Here is a 21068-nt window from a genome sequence, read left to right on the forward strand (position 1 = left end):
ATGTAGATATTGACTTAAATGGATTCAGCATAGGATGGAAGCCTGTATTTTTAAAATGTAGATTTCCTAGCAGTGATTGATTTCTTTGTCAGTTTGTACACAGGCCATGTTTCTCCATGACTTCACTATGGTTTACTAGCTGTCTAAGTTTTCTGTGGGCTGTAAGCCTACTGTGACTGCCTAAGTCATCTGCTGTGGAAGCCTGCTGGAAGATGCTCCCTTCTTGCTATTGAAACACGTCGTTCTCCATCAGCTGCTCCACAGCAGCTGCCAGTGTGTAGGCCCATGGCATATGTGGGGACTGTGGGGAAGGTCCTTTGCATGTGTTGGTGGGTAATGGCTGGCATACAGGGACAATGAAGCAGCTGACACACAACTCGCTTCTGTGTCAGTAAGGAAGCTGCCTGCAACTTTGCTTGTTCTGCAGCTTCTCTACAGCAACGAAGCCCATGCTGGGATGTATTTTTCTCTGGACAATGCTGGAAAGGGCCAAGGAATACAGAAAGCAAAGGATGTGAAGCTAATGAAGGGATTTGTGTTGGGATTCTTGATGATAAAACAAGCTGTGGAGCAAGGAAAGGGCACTTCAATCAGCATTAGAACTGCCACATTTGTAAGGTTATTTACACTGTAAATTTCAGGAACAACAAAAAATGAAGGAGTGAAAAATATTATTTGGTGGTAAGATGTGAAAAAATTAAGATACACTCTTTTGGTGTATTCTCCAGTGTTGTGCCTTGGAGATCCACTTGAGAAGGGAGAGCTCTAGAGGTAACAAAAGGTGCTCATGGATGTGTGGCAGCCTATAGTCAGCAAATACTTATAAACAAATGAATATTTGATTAAAGATAGTAAATAATTAAGTAGGTCTGCACTGTGAAATTCAGAGAGCTGGCAAAACCCTTCAATGTTTATGTTGCTGGCTTCTTTAGGAATATTTATGCTGTAAATTTTGGGTATGTCTCATTTCTTCTGCTAATTGGACTCAAGCAGACATTTTCAGCTGGTGGCTGGTGAGTCACCTACAGCAATATAAATGCTAAAATGGAAAGAGTGACAAAGCTTGAAATATGGCCAGGATATTGAAGAGATTAGTCAAATCTTGACTTTCTAGGCTCTGGTGCATACAACTAAGCTTGTCACATGACATTTATAAAACAGTTTTTAAAAATACTACTTGCTTTGATAGGGATTTCAAAGGAATGGGATTGCACTCCCCCTCAGAAGACAAACACATGCTCTGCTTGCAATTTTATCCTAACAGAGAGACTTCAAAAAAATTACTTACTCCCATTGACTCCATTGATAGCATCGTACTCCATTCCACCAGATCTGTGTGAATCTGAAAACAAGGATTCGAGCCGGGTCACTGCTTTCTCCAGTCTCTCCATCAAACCATGACTCTCTGCCATTCTGAAAAAAACCACCAAGGACAGAAACTGTCTTAGACTCTTCGGAGTAAAGGCCATACTCTGTCATCTTACAGCTGTGTTGAGAATAGAACGGAGTGGAACGGAATAGAATAGAATAGACTAGACTAGACTAGACTAGACTAGACTAGACTAGACTAGACTAGACTAGACTAGAATAGAATAGGAATTAACCAGGTTGGAAAAGACCTTTGAGATCTTAGCTTATCTTAGGTCACCTTTTATGCTAAAACTCGTATTTTTTAAGTATTGTCTTTTGTAACACAGAATCATAGAACAATTGAAGTTGGAAGGGACCTTTAAAGATCATCTAATTCAACCTCCCCACTGTAAGCTAGGACATCTTCAACTAGATCAGATTTCTCAGTGCTCCATCCAACCTGGCCTTAAACATTTCTAGGGATGGGGTATCTACCACCTCTCTGGGCAACCTGTGCCAGTGTTTCACCATCCTCACTGTAAAAAAAGTCTTCCTAGTATCTAGTCTAAATCCCACCCTGTAAGTTTAAACCCATCACCCTTTGTCTGTCCTGTCAAAACAGGCCCTGCTAAAAAGTCTGTCCTTATCTTTCCTGTAGGTCCCTTTAAGTACTGAAAGTTTGCAGTAAGGTCTCTCTTCGTCCTTCTCCGGGATGAACAACCCCAACTCTCTCAGCTGGTCCTTGCAGGAGGGGTGTTCCAGTCCTCAAATCATTTTTGTGGAACCACTCAAACAGGTTCATGTTACCCTTGTGCTGAGGGCTCCAGAGCTGCATACAGAGAAACAGCTGACACATGGTAACTTGCTTTTTTTGTCTACAGTACTCAGCCCTGGGTTTGCATTGTAAACAGCAGATTCAAACCACTGCTAGTGTAGCTTTGGACAGTCTGTATGTGTACAATTTATGACAAATAGAGGGATATGCTCTCAATCAGTTATTGAAATACTTACAAAGGCAGCTGGTAAAAAAATTATGCCTACACTGATTTGCATCAACCACTTACAGAGGTAAAATACAGACCACATTAATACTTCCCAAAAGGCAGATTTTCAATGTACAGCTCCTGATTTTTGAAAGGTACATTTTGAACTTTGCCTTGGTCTTTATTGAAGCCTACACAAGAAGTCAAAAAGGGGTTTTGTTCTTCTGGCATGATTTCTAATCACTTAATTTTTTCTTCCAGAAGCACGTGATGTGAATCAGAGTTTCCAAAGCTTTTTAAATCAAGCACTAATTAACCTTTGGAAAGAAAAAAAACTCACCAAATCCACAGGCCTGGCTTGTGCAGTACTGCTACAATGGTTTTGAATTATTATGGAATAGAAATTAGGTTAAATTTTTAACAACTCATAGCTTGCTTACCCCAGAATACAATCATCTGCTTTCTTCCATGTCAGGAAGTATAGGCATTGACATTATTCAACACTGGCCAGGGAACACAGTGCTATATACACCTCATGCTGAGGAAATGGTTATATAAGCAAAGACAAAACTAAGTTCAAATCATGGAATCATTGAATGGTTCGGGTTGGAAAAGACCTTTAAGATCATCTAGTTCAGCCCACCTGCCATAAGCAGGGACACCTCTTACTAGACCAGGTTGCTCAAAGCCCCATCCAACATGGATTTGAACACTTTCAGGGTTGAAGCCTCTAAAACTTCTCTGGGCAACCTGTTCCAGTACTTCACTACCATCATGGGAAGAATTTCTTCCTAATGTCTAACTCTAGCTTCTTCCATTCTGAAGCTATCACCCCTTTATCCAGCACTACATGCCTTTGTAAAAATCCTCTATCATTACATAACAAGTTCAATGTACATGTTCTTCATGTAAGGTTATGAGTGGTTTCTTTTGCTAAGGTTTTCCTATTGACACTAAATTAAAAAGCAACCCCCCAAAAAAGGATGACATTAGGCAGTGTGCATATAAACATGGTCAAGACTCAGAGGGTCTTTCTTTAGTTATACTGAAAATACAGAATACAGAATTAACCAGGTTGGAACCTTTGAGATCACCGAGTCCAGCCTATCACCCAACACCACTGAATTCACTAAACCGTAGCACTAAGTGCCACATCCAGTCTCTTTTTAAACACCTCCAGTAATGGTGACTCCACCACCTCCTTGGGCAGCCCATTCCAATGGCCAATCACTCTTTCTGTGCAGAACTTCTTCCTAACATCCAGCCTAAACCTCCCCATGTGCAGCCTGAGACTGTGTCCTCTTGTTCTGGTGCTGGTTGCCTGGGAGAAGAGACCAACCCCCACCTGGCTACAACCCCCCTTCAGGTAGTTGTAGATGGCAACAAGGTCTCCCCTGAGTCTCCTCTTCTCCAGGCTAAGCAGCCCCAGCTCCCTCAGCCTCTCCTTATGGGTCTTGTGCTCCAACCCCCTCACCAACTTTGTTGCCCTTCTCTGGACACATTTCAGCAAGTCAACCTCCTTCCTAAACTGAGGGGCCCAGAACTGGACACAGTACTCAAGATGTGGCCTAACCAGTGCTGAATACAGGGGCAGAATGAATGCCACTGTTCTTTTTGAAATATCAGTACATTTTGTTAAAGCCCCTTAAATTTTTGTAAAGTTACAAGTATCTTGGCAGGGATGAGATGAAGATATCAGGACAACTTTTGAAATGTTCTAACTTTTACAAGAAGGTTAAACTTTTTCTTAAAACAAAGTACTGTTAATCCTCAAAAATATTATGGACACATTCTTTACACATTTTACCTTGCTACATAATGGCCTAAAATAGTGTCTGTTTTAGAAACTGTGTTGTAAACTAGTCTAAAGTCAGGCTGGTCTAACATAGCAACTGTTGACTAATTTCATCAGCATTTTAAAGTATATTTTCAGCAGAGCTCCCATTTATCTTCATTTTAAGATAAAGTCTGATAGTTTGGGTTCTTTTCATCTGCCTTAAAATTTTCCTTGATGACATGTACACATTTCTTTGGAAGACCTATTACTTTTCGGCCTCTTCAGCCTGATTGTGCCTTTGGAAGGATTATTTGATTACAAACCAAACCTGTTTGAAAGAATACTCTTGGAGGTCTAAGAAATCTCACAAATGAACAGAGGTGGATCAGACTTGTAATGTTCTATACAACAAAATGCTCTCTGAAAAATGCTTAGAATATGGATTAGGATGTCAGAAGCTCAAAGAATAACCCAACTCTGTAACCCTATGGACATTTTCCTTCCTGGGGAGGAATAACCTGTATTTGATATACATGATAAATAAATATCATGACCACATGATATTTGCATATATGCATGTATGTAAGTATACACACAGGTATCCTTGTCATGCATGAATAGAGTGCAAGTATACTTTTGCCATTACTGTATGTAACATTAAAAGAGCAAATCAGTAATAGCCTTACATTTACACTTCTCTTTATCATCACTTGACTAGGTATCTACCTTACCAACAAGACTGGAATTAATGTTACTGTTCTGAGGTGAAGACCCCATGGAGCTATTTTGTGCTAACTCTCTTCAGATCTTCTCAATCTGAGAACTGATATCTTTGCCTATATTTAGGGATTCACATATTTGGCTCCTATTACAACAACCTTCAGCATTTTCTTGACCTATATTCAGGTGTTCGTCTGATTCATTATTCCACACCGCGCTCTGCGTGGTCAAACCAACACCACAAAGCTGCAGTTCAGGAGGAGTCAGAACACAAATGGTACAGCTTGACTCTGTGAAGATACTGTCAGTGTGATACAGCATTCAGAGCTTGTATTATAAATAAATAATAAGGCTGGTCTACTTAGAGTACCAGCAAAACCTTTGCAGGTTAATGAAAAGTAGAGGATATAAATATGTCTGTGGGAAGCCTCCACCCTCATGAAGCACATTTTTTCATCCAGATAGATTCTCTATCTCACCTCTACTAGGATTTAAACTAAAAGTTTGGGTTTTAAATTTATTGTCAGGGTTAATCATGTGTCTTTTCCTGGAGTTGATGCTGACCACTTTAAGTTGTTAAAAGCAATAGTGCTTCAACTCCCTTGTATTCCTACATCCAGTTGCTGTCTTGGTGGAGTACATTATCCTCCACTGAAAAATAAAGTCAAGGAAGAGCTAGGAAAGGTGTTAAACGACATCTACTGATAATCAAGTAAATGTTGACATTGTTAACTGTCACTTGGTGCCATGGTTGAGTCATGAGCTCTGTGGTGACAGGTTGGACTTGAGGATCTTTGAGGTCGCTTCCAACCTTGGTGATTCTGTGATTCTGTGATTGTGCACAAAAAATAGAAAGGAGGATCCACAGATCTGCCCTGTTTACTGGTAGGCATATCTTTTTTGAGCATGCTAAAGACATGTGATAATACTACCATCTGTTGTTTCTTCCCCAAAAGAAGTAAAGGCAAAACCAGGTAGAACAAGGCATGCTGAAAACCAAAAAGCAGATGTCTTGTTATAGACAGAGCTTGAGAGATCACTGCTTTTCTCCCCAGTTTGACAGCTGTCTCAAAGTATCATTTATCTATTATCATGGGAAAAACACTTGTCTGTAGACTAAAATTCCCTGACGTACTCATCCCAAATAGCAGTCAAACTTGAAGCCAAAACGCACAGGTACTCTTCCTGTTATCACTGTATATAGCTTATGACAGAGGACCATATTGCTCTACCTCAAGAACAAACAAGCTGTACAAGCCCACAGGGAAAATCAGAATAGTAGTAGAGGGGAAAAAATATATCATCGGGCATGTAAAAATGGCAGCTCTGAACACAGGAATGTTGCCAACCTGTGAAGTATGATATTGTTCTGACAAATATCAGCAAGAGATGGTATAATGCTTTGCTTTACTTCCTACTTTTTAATTCAGAAGAAAGAGAAGCACCTTGTTAATTTATTTTTACCCCCAGATGCTATCCACCTAGCATCTGAAAAGTCAAGCCAGGTCTCACTCATGCTCATCATCTGAGATGCTACAGGTTCAACTTTGCTCTACCTTTCTATGCCAAAAAAGGGCAGATACATAAAACAGAATACAGACATCGCTCTGGCTGTTTAATTCTAACTAACATTCCTGCACTGCTTGGAAAAACAGTCTTATTGAATGTATGGCAGCCTGCACATGCACCTTCTCTTAGCCTTTTAATACATTGCTACTGAGATATGAAATAAAATATACAAAACTCTTGACTGCCAGCTGGTGCTATCATAGAGCCATTCATGAACATTTTAGAGATCCAAAGTACTGTGTCCTCCAAGAGTTCTTCAGTACAATATATGTCAAGGGAGGGAAAATGTTCCTGAACGTCCCCTCAATATACAAAACCATCTGACGGCACTTCATTTCTGAAGAGAACACTGTCAACTTGAGCTTTAAATGGCTGGCTTTGATACACCATCACTCAAACCTATGTCCCAACCCCAAGCTGTGTGGAGCAGGCAGTCTTTTTGCCACCTTTGGCATTAGACCAAAATTCCTGCTTGTATCCCATTCTGCTCCAGACAATGAAAACCCACTAGCTTGGCACCTCAGGGGTTGCTCATTCCCAGGCAGAACTCAGAAGCAGCCTGTTTCTACTTGAGTGGCTACTGAGGAGCTCCTGAAGCTGTATAGATTACCACCATGGAAGACTTTGGGTGGAGAATGCAAGGCAAGTGAGTATTGGTTGGAAGAAAGCATGTGCTGGTAGACAGACAGAAACATGGCCTTGTATGGTTTGTGTCTTGTTTCCCATTAGCTGTATGGGAGGAATGTAAACAGAGGCTTGCCAGACTGATGTCAAGTTGGATTAAACCTCTCAGAAAAGCACTGTGTGAGAAGAATGATCCAGAGTTCAAATCAGAGCCTTTGGCGACTTTCTTTTCTTGTTCTGCCCTTTCTTCATAAGCAATGCTTTTTTAAATATGTAGAGAAAAATACCTCTTGTCCAAGGAAAAGATACAGTCTTGTGTATGTAACCACTAGAATTCTGACAACTGTCTGTTTGTCAAAATGGACAAATGTTATACCTGGAAGAGCGAAAGGACAAAAATGTCTGTGTGACTTGTGCTTTTGTAGCTGTGCTTTTATAACTGATATTGGTTTGAAGTCTTGGCTAGCTCTATTATATTCACCATAAAATACTTCTGTCTGTAGCTCAGTATGTGTTAAAACCACTGATATGCTATGAATGTGCATAAATGTGCTAGATAAACTGCCTTGGCTGTGGATTTTCTGTCTGTGGCATAACCTCTGTATTTTTAAAGGGTTACTTTTTCCTAAGCCAAAAAGATTTTTGTGTGGAAGAGGAAAAAGCAGGTTCATATTGAACCTTTTCCACTTAACCTATGTTTCTGCCTTTGTCTGGCTTTACGCTGTTGGTACCACAAAGCACACTTTTGTCTTTGCTTTCTGGCTCTTCTCTGCTTCTTTCCCTCTCCCAGTGATGAGGCTGCTGTCTACAAAACCATGCAGGAAAGGAACAGGGGGCATTTCTGTATCCCCCTATTGAAAAAAAAATTACAAACCTGATTGGTAAAGCAATCTCTGTTTTGACAAGTGCCCCTAAGAGTGTCGAAGCATTTTAGATCTCTTATCACATCCCAGTTTAGTCCCATAATTATGGGTGAGCAAGGGCACAAATCAAGCTGTGTGTGTACAAGTCAGTGTAATAACAGCATGGACTGTGCTTAAGCCTCTGATAATTTCATATGGATTCTTTAAAATATGTCCATGTATGTGCTTAGTATCTCTTGAAATATCAGCTTGCTTCCTAATTATATGTAAGTTCTGTGGAGAGCTCCTATCCCTCGCTGAATAATTTTGCCTGTCTTATCAATTTTGTGATCACAAAGAACGAGCTCATTATTTAATGATATACTGAAACAGTCAAGACTTGACAGTCTGTGTAAGCATGATTGACTTAAAATAACCAAGGCAACCCAGTTTCTAAGTACATTCTCCTATTCTTTTCATGCTCCCTTTTTATGTCACCACTCCTCATAGTCTTTTGTCTTGGTTTTGTTTTCTTCTCCCCCTCCAATGAAGTGTAAGAGTTTTAGTATCTCTCCAATCAACAGACACCCAATGTTGTTAGCCACCTCATTTACTATGTAATAGTGTGGTACTCTTCATGTAATCAAGCATCCTAAAGGCCTTACAAGCCATTTAATTACCTGTCACAAGTCCAATTACTGTACATAAGCAGGCTGCCTCACTGAACCAAGAAAATACCGCATGTAGGCATTGATTTTAGTACAGAAGTAGTTTAGTGATTCAATTCAGTTCGTAATAACTGAGCAGTAAGAGTCTTTATGCTATGCTTACAACCAAAATGAATTTGCACTTTCTGCAAGGGCAAGCTCCACAAAGTACAAACCCATATGGAGTGGGATGTGAAGGGAGAGGAGCAAAGGAGGACACTTGAAACTAAGCAGATACTGTTTTCATGTTCTAAAAACTCAAACTATGGAACAGCTTCTGCAGAAAGAGGAGACTGGAGTTACTCAGTACCGAGGTGAATAACGGTTTTGTCTGCTGTGAAGGTGGCCTTTCACAATACTTCCACACCCTTCTTCTCATGCATATCCATATTATGCCCAAGCCAGAATAGTTTGGCTTGATTTCAGACAAGTTATCTAGCTTTCCTGCTCCTACCAAGACATCCTGCTGCCATTATGATCTCAACACTGTGCCTTACAGTCTCAGGCTCATCATGGCTGTGCCATTCTGCCTACAGCCTGTGGCACTTCTTCCCAGCATGGCAGCAGCCAGGAAGGCTGAAGCAAACTTTTTGCCATTTGAGTATTCCCTTTCCTCTGCAGCTCACTTGTGACATTTACTGATCACAACTCAAGGCCTCACCCATCTCCCATTCTAAAACTCAGCCCACTGATTCTGCAATATCAGTAGCACTGCAATGAGTTGTGCCTTTGCTTATGATTCAGTATGAAATGGGCCACCTGCTACTAAAACTGACCTTTCTATTTCCTGCTATAACCTGGTTGCTACTTACAGGTAAATACTACTGAGTTTTAATGACAGTCCATGCAACTTTGCTCATTTAGGAGATCTGAGGCATAAGGCTGTTTATCTGCTTTAGTGTGAAGTACTGTGAAACCTCTAAGTATCAAACTGGACCTATCCTAGTTGCTTGTAAAGCCAGCCTTTTCTACAGTGGTTGCTTTAGAGGACCCAGAGCTGTTAGGTGAATTATTCTGCTGCTTCTTCTCTCTAAACAATGACAGGTTACACATGGAAATGTAAATCATTCTTTGCATTCATTCCAAAAGGAATTAATTAAACTAATTAAACTAATACAAAGCGTAACTTTAATGCCCAGGATCTGAGCATGTCTCCTTGGAAATACACAACACTATTCAGTTATGTAATTGAGCACTTACCTGTTTTTTGTAATACATGTCATAAAAGCATTAAGCCTTTGATTCCCAGCATACCACTACTGGTGTTTTGGATTCTACAAGCAATTTCCTTAGTCTGCTATTCTCTGAAATATTGTGTGTCAGAGAGAGCAATTCCCATTAGCATACACTCAAGAAAGTAGTCGCAATGGGACCGACCTTAGTAACAAAAAGACCCTGAAATTTGACAGGCAGAATATCTCACAGACACAATGAAACAAAGAAAACAGCCAGTATCTGTATGGACTAAGGCAGTGTCCATGCCATAAAGTCTTGCTAACATGGTGACAGAGATCACAGGGTTTAAGAAGCCCCCAAACACATAACCCTTCTGAAGCAGCTCAATCAGCAGAACACCTGCCATAGATGTAGCTGTGCTTATGTGTGCTTCTGTCCTGTAAACATACACTGCTTAGTAAAGATGTTGATATTCTGGTATAGTTCTAGCAGTGGGTAAATGAGCCTTTAGAGTTCAAAGAATTTCTTATTTGAAAAAGTCAATAAACTGTACCTGTCAAAAATGCTCATTTTTATCCAAGCAACTGGAGCTGGCTCTGTACTTCAGGAAAATTACAGTTTCCCAATTGCTCCTCCTCTTGCAAAAGATTAACTTAACATTTTAGAGAAGGGAGTTTATTTATATATATTAAAGGTGCTTCATCAAGCAAAATGTTTTAACCAGTTCATAATAGCTGTCTGAATAACTGCAGTAATTTATACCTCATTTATCATAGATGTTTCTTTGTTCTTGCCCCAGTAAGCATGATAATCATGTTGTCTTTCATGTGGTAGGCAGCAACTGCAACTACTGTGTTTGCTGCTGTTGCACATGATCTTCAAACTGGTGCAGAACCACAAAGACTATTTCCTTAACACATTCAGCAGTTCATAATTTTTCTCTCTGAAGTTCAAACCACTTGCAAACATAAGTCACTGACAGGCCCCAGAATGAAACATGGAGAGATTATCTGACTTGTTCCAGATTAGTTGCAAGGCTGAGAACTGAACACAATCCATCTAGTTTCCAGACCTCCTTGCTGTACTCTGCTGCTTTTCCAATACCTGCTAATTCACATTCCCATGAATTTTAGTCCTGAAGGATCTTCAATGTTTGGTTTGGGTTTTTTTTTCACTAATTTGGGCTCTACAATGTATTTTACCTGGTGAATAAAAATTATACACTGGGATTAGAAAATCTAATTATGAGAGGGGGGGTTAATACATGCAATCTTAGTACCTTTGCTCCTTATGGCATGTCACGAAGCTGTTATCTCCACTGAAGTTTGTGGCATAGCTGACAATAATCAAAACATGTCATAGGTTGATTCTGCTGTAATAGTAAATAATGCACATCCTCTTAATATTTATTTAATTGAGAAAATCTTTTTTATTCATGACATTTGGAGTTGAGTAGCATTCAAGGAGGAAGAGACAAATGAATCATAAGAATATTTTGAAGACTAGCATTTTTATTATGCCAAAGACCAAAAAGGGCCATATTGTTGTATGTGCCTGGCTATACTACAGAAGGTGGGTTGCCTTTGCCTTTGTTCTTGTGCAAACTTGCTCAAAATAGAATCAGTGTTATGAAACTCTTGTGTTGAAAAGGTATAGAATCAGAAAAAAAGTTTATCTTTGCATAGTAATTTTTTAAAATGCTAGGATAAAAATTGCATTAAACTAGGATATCCAACTCACAGGAGTATCTTAGAAGGCCTGCTTTGAGAATACTGTACTGAGTTCAAGTTTACTCTGAGTTTCAATTCTACCACTTTGCTATTCCAAAGGTTTCTAAAGTTACATTTCTGAAGTAGGATTAATTGCCTGGGTGCAGCATCACAGAACAATTAAACATAATAGTCCATGAACCATTGCCTCTTTTGCCTGGCTTAGAACAATTTAAATGTGTACTATTGATTTCACACAGCCCCACTACTAAATAGACTTCTTCCAACTATTTCCTAATGGACTGGCCCATATAGATTTTTTTTTCTGAAAGCATTTTCCATCACTGGAAAACAACTGTATTTAGGTAAATGCAAGTAAGGAAAACTTCCTTCCCAACAGATAGTCTTAATTTTTAAGACTGCCCCTATGTGTTATGGTATCTGAATTTTACTTCATAAAAATCCTCACTGTTGATCTTGTAATGCAATGATACAGTTCTACAGCAATCCCAGAAGCAAAGGACAGATTTTCACATTTTTAGGTGAGGTCATGACAAGTTCTCAGCTTTGTGCTAGCTGTGTCTCTGGGGGGATTTTTCCTTTCAGATGTCTAGTTATTGAAAAATGCAGCCTCTCAGTTTCACAGCTCGTCATTTCTGCCTTCCTCCTGCCCTTCTTAGCATCATCTTCTCTTTGAAGAATTCCTTATGTATTTTTGTGTAAAGGTATATATTCCATCCTTGGATCTGTCACCCTAGGATGCTGTTTAACCCTTTACTCTGAGCTAAACCTGAAGGCTGTTCAGTTCTTCCTCACCACACACCTACCTCTGGCTACAGGCAAGGGAGGACCCAAGGCCTGACAGCCCAGCTCCCCACCAGCGCAGTTGCCTCTCTCAAAATTAGATCGTTTTACGCTGATTAGGAGAGTTCAAGATCGTCATCGCTTGACAGAGGCAGGTCTGCATAAACGAGTGGAGGGCATTTTTAATAACCTGTCGGAAAGCTGAGCTGCTGGGATCCAGGGAGGGGGCTGGAGCATGGCTGAAAGCACCCCCGGGAGTCCCTCACGGCTGCTGGCTGGCGCTGACCAGGACCTTGGCGGAGGAGGTCCGCATTCAGCCCCAAAGAGGATCCCTCATCTGCTGTGGTATTTCGCTCGGGTTCCCCGCTCTTCTATTACTCCCTGCCTCAGCTTCTTGCACTTGTCACCCGCGGGGCTGGGGAAGGCGTTCCGCGCGCAGCCCGGCGCAGGTGACAGGAGGAGCCGAGAGGCTGAGCAGAGCCCGGGCCGGCAGCACGGCGCGCCCGTGGGGCCCTGACCCAGATAGCGCCCAGGGCACTGCCCGCTCCGCGCCGCCGTCCCGCAGCCCCGGCCCGAGCTCCGAGACGTCCCCTCATCATGATACCCCCTCCTCAAGATGTCCGCGGCTGCTGCTGCGGCTGCTGCTGCTGCTGCCGCTGCTGCTGCTGCCGCCGCTGCGGCCTGGCCCCTCCACGCCACCGCCGGCGAGAGGGCACCCGCAGCCCCGTCCGCGCCGGGCCGGGCCCGCCCCAGCCTTTACGGGGCCGGGGCAGGTCAGGCCGCTCCCCGCATCCCGCCCCTCCCGCCGCTGCCTGCTCTTGAGTTACCTGTTTTGATGACCCCTGTAGCCTTTTTTTTCCCCTCCTCTCTGCAATGAAAATCCGTGGCCGGTCACTCGCTCCCCCCTCCCTCGCCTCGGCGCTGTTCTCCCTCCTCCTCCTTCTTCTTCTCCTCCTCCTCCTCAGCGGGAGCCGGTGTCAGTCAGTCACATCAGCTGCCCGGGCAGGCAGGGAGAGAAATGCCCGGCAGCTTCCGGGAGTGCCAAATAAAGACAAGTCCAGAAAGAGACGGTGGCAGAGATGGAGAAAGAAAGCAAAAAGTGGGTGGAGTGTGAAAATGGAGAGAGAGGGAGAGGTATTTCTCTGTGGCGGTGCGGCGGCTCAGAGCCTGAAAGGAAAATGGCAGTGGTGGAGCATCACGGAGGAGCAGGGAGAGCGCAGGCACTCAGGGAAGGATCATCTCCCGTCAATGGTATAGTGGCCTCCCCTGCCCATGAGGCACAGGTGAGTGTGAAGTGAGCGCCCTATGCCACACAGGCCAGATTCACACAGGGAAGGGAGAGCTGAGTCAGGGTGAAACTGACAGACCCCTCAAATGACAGGGGAGGCTGTGGGCAGCCTCATATACACTGAGAAAATTCACTGTCTGTTCCAGGTGGACTAAACTGTACCAGCCTGAGCACTACTATAGCTGGGCCCATAGTGGGGCTACTGCCATCATTTAGCATGGACACAAAACCAGGACTTCCCCCAGTAGGGAAACTTCTTGGCCTTGTTTGTCAGGCTCTGTGGGCTTCCCAGTAGCCTGTACCACTGGCCAAATGGAGCACGTGCATTTTGCAATTACACAGTGCTTGTGCGAATGTGGTGCCAAGGGACATCTGATCGTCCACATGAAATCTGCTTCCCCTCCAAGTATCACATAAGCTGGCTTTCTCCACAGAAGTCTTGGGAGAAGACCATGAATTCACAGCCTTTCAAGGAACAGTTTGGTCTTGAGTGGAAAAATAATTCATTAGTTAGTGATAACAAAAAAGACCAAATATACTGAGCAGCCTGGTCTACTGGAACATGTCCCTGCCCATGGCGTGGGGGTTGGAACTCAATCTTTAAAGTCCCTTCCAATCCCCCAAATTCTGTTATTCTGTATTTTTCAAGTCAAACATGTGGTTGTGAGAAAATGAGTAGTACTTTTCCCTATCAAATACATAGCTTATTTTAGAAGATGTTGTATTTAATTTCTGATGGTCCATCTCTCAACATTACAAAATATGGAACAAAGAATCTGATTGTGCAGCAGTTAAATGGGGGATAAGGAAAGTCATATTTTAACAGGAAAACAGCTCATGACCTCACAAGCCTAAGGACAGCATTAAGCAAAAAGCAAGCTGACTGCAAGCATCAGCCTGGGGTCCAAAGTTGCCAGTGCAGACAATGTAAGTAACATCAGAAACTGCAGAAAAAGTGCTGCAGCTTCCTGTACACAATGGAAAGAATTACTTCTCCTTGGCATGTATAAACAACCCGATGAAATCAACAGAATAGTATTGGTTTTAAACCAGAGAGTCTTACCAGGCTTTTCAAAAGAGTAAAAGGCAGTATGGAATCAAAGACCTCATGGCAAAAATGCACAGAAAACAAACTGCTAAAGCAAAGCAAGAAACAAGCCCAAGAGAGCTCATTCTGAAAGAAAAGCCAAAACCATTAAGAAACTGTGAAAGTACTACATTTACTGCTATGGAATATGGACCCTTTGATTAAAAGCTCAAGATCCATATCCTATACAATATAAAAAAATAAAAAGTTCCTAACACTTGTGCAGTGTCCATGGTCTAGTCATGGGGTCTGTGTTGATAGGTTGGACTTGATGATCCTCGAGGTCATTTCCAACCTTAGTTATACTGTAAGTGGAAAGTTTAGGATGATAAATACAATGGAATTGCTGTAGAATGTCAATTTAATTTGAGAAGAGTGTAATCAAAGTTTTGCAAGCTCTTATTACAAGAGCACAGTCCAGCACTCCATATCATCCCTTTACATCACAGGCATGGGAAAAAAAAGGGGGAAATGATTGGGAATTTTTTTTTCCATGGGAAGGTTTCTGAGGCTACCAAACCAGTGGATGCCATACATATCTAAAACAAGTTACCTGTAACACATCTTCCTGCCTGTCTTCTAGTGCTTCCTTCAGAAAACAAACAAGTTCTTTTTTGTCTCCCCCAGGAGAATGTTGTCAAACTAAGACTAAGGTAAAGGAAACAAAAGTATGTACTAAATATAGTCAGGGAAAAAAGGGAAATACAGTAATCGTAATGTGACTTCATAATAGAGAGGAAACTCGGTGGCAAGCGAAGCTATAGGATATTAAAGAGCCTTACAGTTTCTATATAAAAAGTAATCTTAAAAGACAGTTCTTTAAAGAAATGTGTAGTTACTAACTCAGGCCAAGCAACAGCTCTGTGAAGAGAAGAAAGGAATGAGAGGTGTGCAAATTTTGGACTCTGCAAAATACTGTGTGTGTGAAAATACTGACTATATGATGACATAAAGGAAAAAGAAAGCTTGGACAGCAATAAAACATATGCTTTGAAAATATTTGGCAATGTCATTAAGCAAAACATTAAGGAAAGGGCACAAAATAGAACACAGGGCAATGGGCACAAAATAGACAACAGGAAGTTCTACCTGAACAGGAAGAAAAACTGGCTCTGCCTTGCCAGAGAGCTTGTGGAATATCCATCTCTGGAAACTTTCAAAAACCACCTAGACAGGATTCTGTGCAGCCTGATCTAGGTGAACCTGCTTTAGCAGGAGGGGTTGGACTGTATGATCTCCAGAGGTTACTTCCAACCCCCACCATTCTGTGATTCTGAGCAAGGAATGACTGGAAGATCGGAGTTTGGGGATGAGTTTGGAGTTTGAGGTTGGAGATCGGAGATCGGAGTTTGGGGAGTTTGCCATGGGTTAGTTGATTAGGTGGGTTGGATTGGTTGATGGGTTGGACACGATGATCTTGAAGGTCTCTTCCAACCTGGTTTGGTTTATTCTAATAAAGGTTTATTCTAACTGGACCTGAGTACTTTGTCCTCAGTCTAACAATACATTCATGTATTGGCTTAAAGTTATATGCAGCAAGTACATTGATAGCAGTTATTTCAGCATTAGAAGTTTTTATTTGTACAGTTTGTTTAGTGGGGACAGGATCACCTCCTTCAGGATCAAAATGTTCAAACTCCCTTAGAATTCTAATCTATGCTATAGTCCTCCTGAAATGATGAAGAGCTTTTCTTCTCCAGGAAGCACACTAACAGCCCTCTTGTGGGATGTTGCACAATTAAAATGCAATAGTTTACGAAACATCACAACTTCTGAATTATTTTTTTTTCCCATTTTACTTTCTGCCTTTGCTGCTGCAGACAATCTGTGCCAAGGCTGCCATGTTTTATTCCCTTTTATAGCAGAATGTATTTCTAAAATTGTGTAGGGATCCCAAAGTGCACATCGGAGGTTGCTAAGACAGGCGATCAAAAGCTCTGTAGAATGATGGCAGTGTAACCTACTTAGAAGGAATTACTCTGGTGCATCTTTTATGTGCATACAATTTTTTCTTTCACAGAATTAAACTGTTGAAAATATTCAGGATTCCCCTTCCCAGTATTTGTTGAAAAAGGACTTTCAATGTATACAAATGTGAAATTTTCCTTTTTATGGTTGCTTCTAAATGATTCATAGATCAGTTTGCAGAAACCCACAAATATCGCCACTCATTTCCTTTAATGCATGAAGTCTAGGTGGAAAGTATAACATGAACTAAAATTGCACAAGCATTTATTGACATTAAAATAAACCAGCTTTAAACAGAAGTGTTTGAAAGACACACAGATGTGGTGCTATGGGACATGGTTTATCACCTGGCTTGGTAGATTGTAGAGGTTGTAGATAGGCGGATGTTGGTCTCTTCTCCCAGGCACCCAGTACCAGAACAAGAGGACACAGTCTCAGGCTGTGCCAGGGCAGGTTTAGGTTGGATGTTAGGAAGAAGTTCTATACAGAGAGAGTGATTGCCCATTGGAATGGGCTGCCCAAGGAGGTGGTGGAGTCACCATCGTTGGAGGTGTTCAGGAGGAGACTTGATGGGGTGCTTGGTGCCATGGGTTAGTTGTTTAGGTGGGTTGGATTGGTTGATGGGTTGGACGTGATGATCTCGAAGGTCTCTTCCAACCTGGTTTATTCTATGTATTCTATATGTATTCTGTGTATTTACATAATGGTTGGACTTCATGATCTTAAAGTCTTTCCCAAACAAAATGATTCTGTGATTCTATGAAATTGGAATATCCCGTGAAAATCTTGGGGAGTGTGACCTGCTAGATCTGCTTAAGCAATATCGGAGTGCATTCAGAACATGTGAAGATTCCTCTTGCTTACCATATCTGCTGTTTAGCCTCCAGAGTTTGAAAACCAGCATATAGCTAATTAACTAAATGCATCTGTGAAGTGCACTTTGTGGGTATCTTGTACAGATCACATGTCAAAAGAGACAGGGAAAAAAAAAAAGGAAGAGTCTGCCCAAAAAAGTGGATTGTTTCTCCCCTTTCAAAGCAGCATGAAATACAGCTGAATCTGTCATCAATCTGATCACCTATAAAATGTGATTAATGCAGATTTAAATTACATTTAGTCTCATAAATGCCACTCTGCTGCCTTTTGATCCCTCCTTTGTAGTCTCTTTTATGCAGTAAGCTCTGAGGGTGTGGACTGTCAGTTCATAATTGTACATTAATTAGTTGTATGCTCCTCTTTAGGCATGGCAACATGAAAAGTTAAATAATAAGTGTGTGCTTATCATTAAGTATGCAAGTAATGGCATCCCCATGTAGCAGAGCACTTAGGCATTCCAGCTGTATTTAAGCAGCTTGTCACATAGGGATGGAATTACTCACTTGTTTATAATTCAGTATATGGTTAAGGGCTTTGCTGAATCCAAAGGGAAAATGTCCTGATCTCACAAATACTAATCCTCCTGATGACTTCTACTAATGGTAGTTTCCTGGTTTAATTCAGTTCTGTGGAGCTGTTCTTTTGGGAAAGGTGCTCAGTGAATATTGTAGGCTTGGTCTTTGGTTATGCTGAGTAGTTCTCTTGCCTTATCTGTTTTCTTTGTCATGAGATAAGGGCCTGTGGTGCATTTTTTGACAAAAATTCTGGTTTATACAGTACCAGGGTTTGATATGAATTTCTACCGAAGTTTAATGCTTTTCATTTAATTACAGGCAGAAATTTGCAAGGAACTTTTAGCGAGAAAGGAGGGAAAGTATAACTTTCAAGTGTGTGAGTGCAGGGTTATCATGTCACCTGAAAGTACTCTTTTGCTGTGTATGAAACAGTGGAAGCAGTTGTCAAAAGGAATTATGAGGTCTTACTCAATGGTCAGTGTTAATTTTCTAATTGTTAGCATTTATCTTTGAGCTTCTTATTTCTATTTTCATCTTTCATTCAGTCTAGGGTGCAGGGGGTCCATTAGGAGACCATCAGTGTCTTCTAGCTATACACTGATACCACTAAACAAAGTGAGGTACTACTTCAAGCTCTGTAGGGGAATACACAGTTCTGCTTTGACAGAGTATCAGGATATCTTTACTGTGGTGCTGGCTACTGTCGTAGCTCCACATGTGAGCTGTGAAGCGTCTTAGGATAACTGCAGCTGATTACAAGTCTGTGCTCTTTATCTTGTCATAGTATTCCTGGATCAGGAATCATGTGACCAGCAAGACCAAGGGAGTGATTGTCCCACTGTCCTCAGCACTGGGGAGGCCACACCTCACCTTCAGTTTTGGGGCCCATGCTACAAGAAGGACATTGAGGTGCTGGAGCTTGTCTGGAGATGGGCAATGAAGCTGATGAGGGGTCTGGAGACTGTGTCCTATGAGGAGAAGCTGAGGGAACTAGGGTTGTTTGAAGAAAAGGAGGCTGAGGGAGTGAGACCTTATCACTCTCTACAACTACCTGAAAGGAGTTGTGGATGTTTATCTCTTCTCACAAGTCACAATTGATGGGACAAGAGGAAGCGGCATCAAATTATGCCAGTGGAGGTATAGGTTTGACATTAGAAAAAGCTTCTACACTGAAGGGGCTCTCAAAGACTGGAACAGGCTGCCCAGGGTTGTGGTTGAATTGCCAACCCTGGATGTATTTAAAAGCCCTCTAGACATGGTGCTCAAGGCTATGGTGTGCTAGTGGCCCTGACAGAGTTAGATAGTGGTTGAACTTTATGGTCTTAAAGGTTTTTTCCAGCCGTAGTTATTCCATAAAATCTCTTCATCTTATGTTCAGGAAGAGCCACTTCTGCTTATTGCTGAGGAGGTTCTGCTATGGTTTACTTTTTTTGTTTTCTTTCTTAGTAAATCCAGAGTGCAAATATTCTTCCTCAGCCCCTAGAGGTAAAAAGCATAGAGCCAGCTCTAAAATTCCTCCTGTGATGACTTACTGATGGTTCCCTGAGATCAATGTTCTTGTTGCCTAGGAAAGCCCTTACAGCTGGAGCGGCAGAAGTACTGAAAACCCAGACACACAGAAAGCATGATTGGGGTTTTTTTTTCTTCTAAAAAGCTGCAACTACTTTAGACTCTTTTTGTTGCTATTTTTGCCACGTTGGGGAGTAATCAAGTAATGAATGCAAGATTTAGCATGTAACCCACTGGGCTAGAAACTTAATTTTTGTTTGAAATAATTACACAGTCACCAGATTCTACAAAATTATGTAAATTTTATGGGGGGGAAAGTGCATAATTTGTGATAAAATCACATGAACTGATAACCTGGTGATGTAATTTTTTACAGAGAACCCTTTGTAGGATATAATCCACTAGCAATGTGGGCAGATAAGCAATGTGTGTTCTGACAGTTATATATGTCCTGTTGTTCCAAGCACTTAACTGCGTTGTGCCTCTATTCAGGCAGTTCATAAGTAGCATAACCCTAATCGCAGTTAGTGCAGACCAAGTAAGTCAAAGAAACCCCCTTGGAGACAGAATTCCTCTGTTCTTTCACAACACTTAATTAGCTACTGGGTGACATTTCCAAACACCCCCCCCGCCCTGCTTCTGCCACTGCTATATCTTGCTGGTTTTGTCCATCTCCAAGTTCCTTTGTGCTGGATGGGTGAGGGGAAAGTGAGATAAGCACTCAGGCCCTGTTAGATCTGTTCACTCAGGCAGAAAATAAAGACATTTACCTCGCCACATTGACAATGCTTAGGCTCATCCTGTAAGGACCTATTTAGGTACTGACAGCTGTCTTCTGTAAACACACTTACTACTCTAATACAGAGTAGGGGGCCAGAGACCACAGCTTTTTTTTTTTGAGTCTGAAATATTTTACTTAGTTCTTGAAAGATGCTGAGGCAATTTATGCTTTTCCATTACAGAACCTCAATGCCAGGGGCAGCAGCACAGTCAGCTTTCTTCTGCTTCTTCAACGGAGGACTTGAAGAGTGAAGATGTCTCAGTTTTATATCCTCCTGCAAAATGAAACTCCTGGCAAAAAATCCTTAGGTACAGTACTTTACTCGTATTAATATGCAGTTTTGCCAGCATAAATTATTATTTTACAGATGATGACTGTCTAGATTAGGTACAAGGAGCTTACTAGGCACAGCAGCATAGAGCCTAGCACACTCATTTGCTCTACCCTTTGTGTTCTCCATGGCAAATGGAGTGACACCTTTTCATTTTGCAGTATTTGGAGAGCTTTTTAAGACCAGTCCTCTTTTCTGAAATCTGTCCATCTCAGTACATGTATTTCCTATGCAGCTGTGGCAGAAGGATTTCCTATGTTGAGTAAAGAAGGGTTCATTCTTTTAGAAGAACTGTGTGGGTAGAAAGAGAAAAAAATAGGATAAGTTAAGCCAAATACTGAAGTAGAATAGAATGGTATGGAATAGAGTGGCATGGAATGGTAAAGACAAGTTGGAAGGGACCTACAATGATCATCTGGTCCATGTAGCCAGATTATCTTTGTGTCTTTCTA

General features: G+C 41.6%; 2 protein-coding genes across 3 annotated transcripts in view; one reads left to right on the forward strand and one right to left on the reverse strand.

The window, feature by feature from the left end:
• CAP2 (cyclase associated actin cytoskeleton regulatory protein 2) overlaps nucleotides 1–13322 on the reverse strand; it is an 80758-nt gene extending 67436 nt beyond the window's left edge. The window contains exons 1-3 of one of the 2 annotated variants that reach the window (XM_068160816.1): nucleotides 13089–13322; nucleotides 11028–11120; nucleotides 1289–1413 (exon numbers count right to left, since the gene is read on the reverse strand). In XM_068160816.1, the coding sequence (XP_068016917.1) occupies nucleotides 1289–1412 (124 nt within the window). In that variant the 5' untranslated portion in view covers nucleotide 1413; nucleotides 11028–11120; nucleotides 13089–13322. The remainder of the gene's footprint in view (nucleotides 1–1288; nucleotides 1414–11027; nucleotides 11121–13088) is intronic. The other variant, XM_068160815.1, reaches the window with a different exon arrangement.
• A 7255-nt stretch (nucleotides 13323–20577) lies between these two features.
• ATXN1 (ataxin 1) overlaps nucleotides 20578–21068 on the forward strand; it is a 445788-nt gene continuing 445297 nt past the window's right edge. Inside the window, exon 1 of the mRNA XM_068160811.1 lies at nucleotides 20578–20593. The gene's annotated coding sequence lies outside the window, so the exon portion shown is untranslated. The remainder of the gene's footprint in view (nucleotides 20594–21068) is intronic.

Source organism: Melanerpes formicivorus, unplaced genomic scaffold (genome assembly GCF_026170545.1).
Source record: "Melanerpes formicivorus ecotype bairdi unplaced genomic scaffold, bMelFor1.0.p_v2 SCAF_53, whole genome shotgun sequence".
Taxonomy (NCBI): domain Eukaryota; kingdom Metazoa; phylum Chordata; class Aves; order Piciformes; family Picidae; genus Melanerpes; species Melanerpes formicivorus.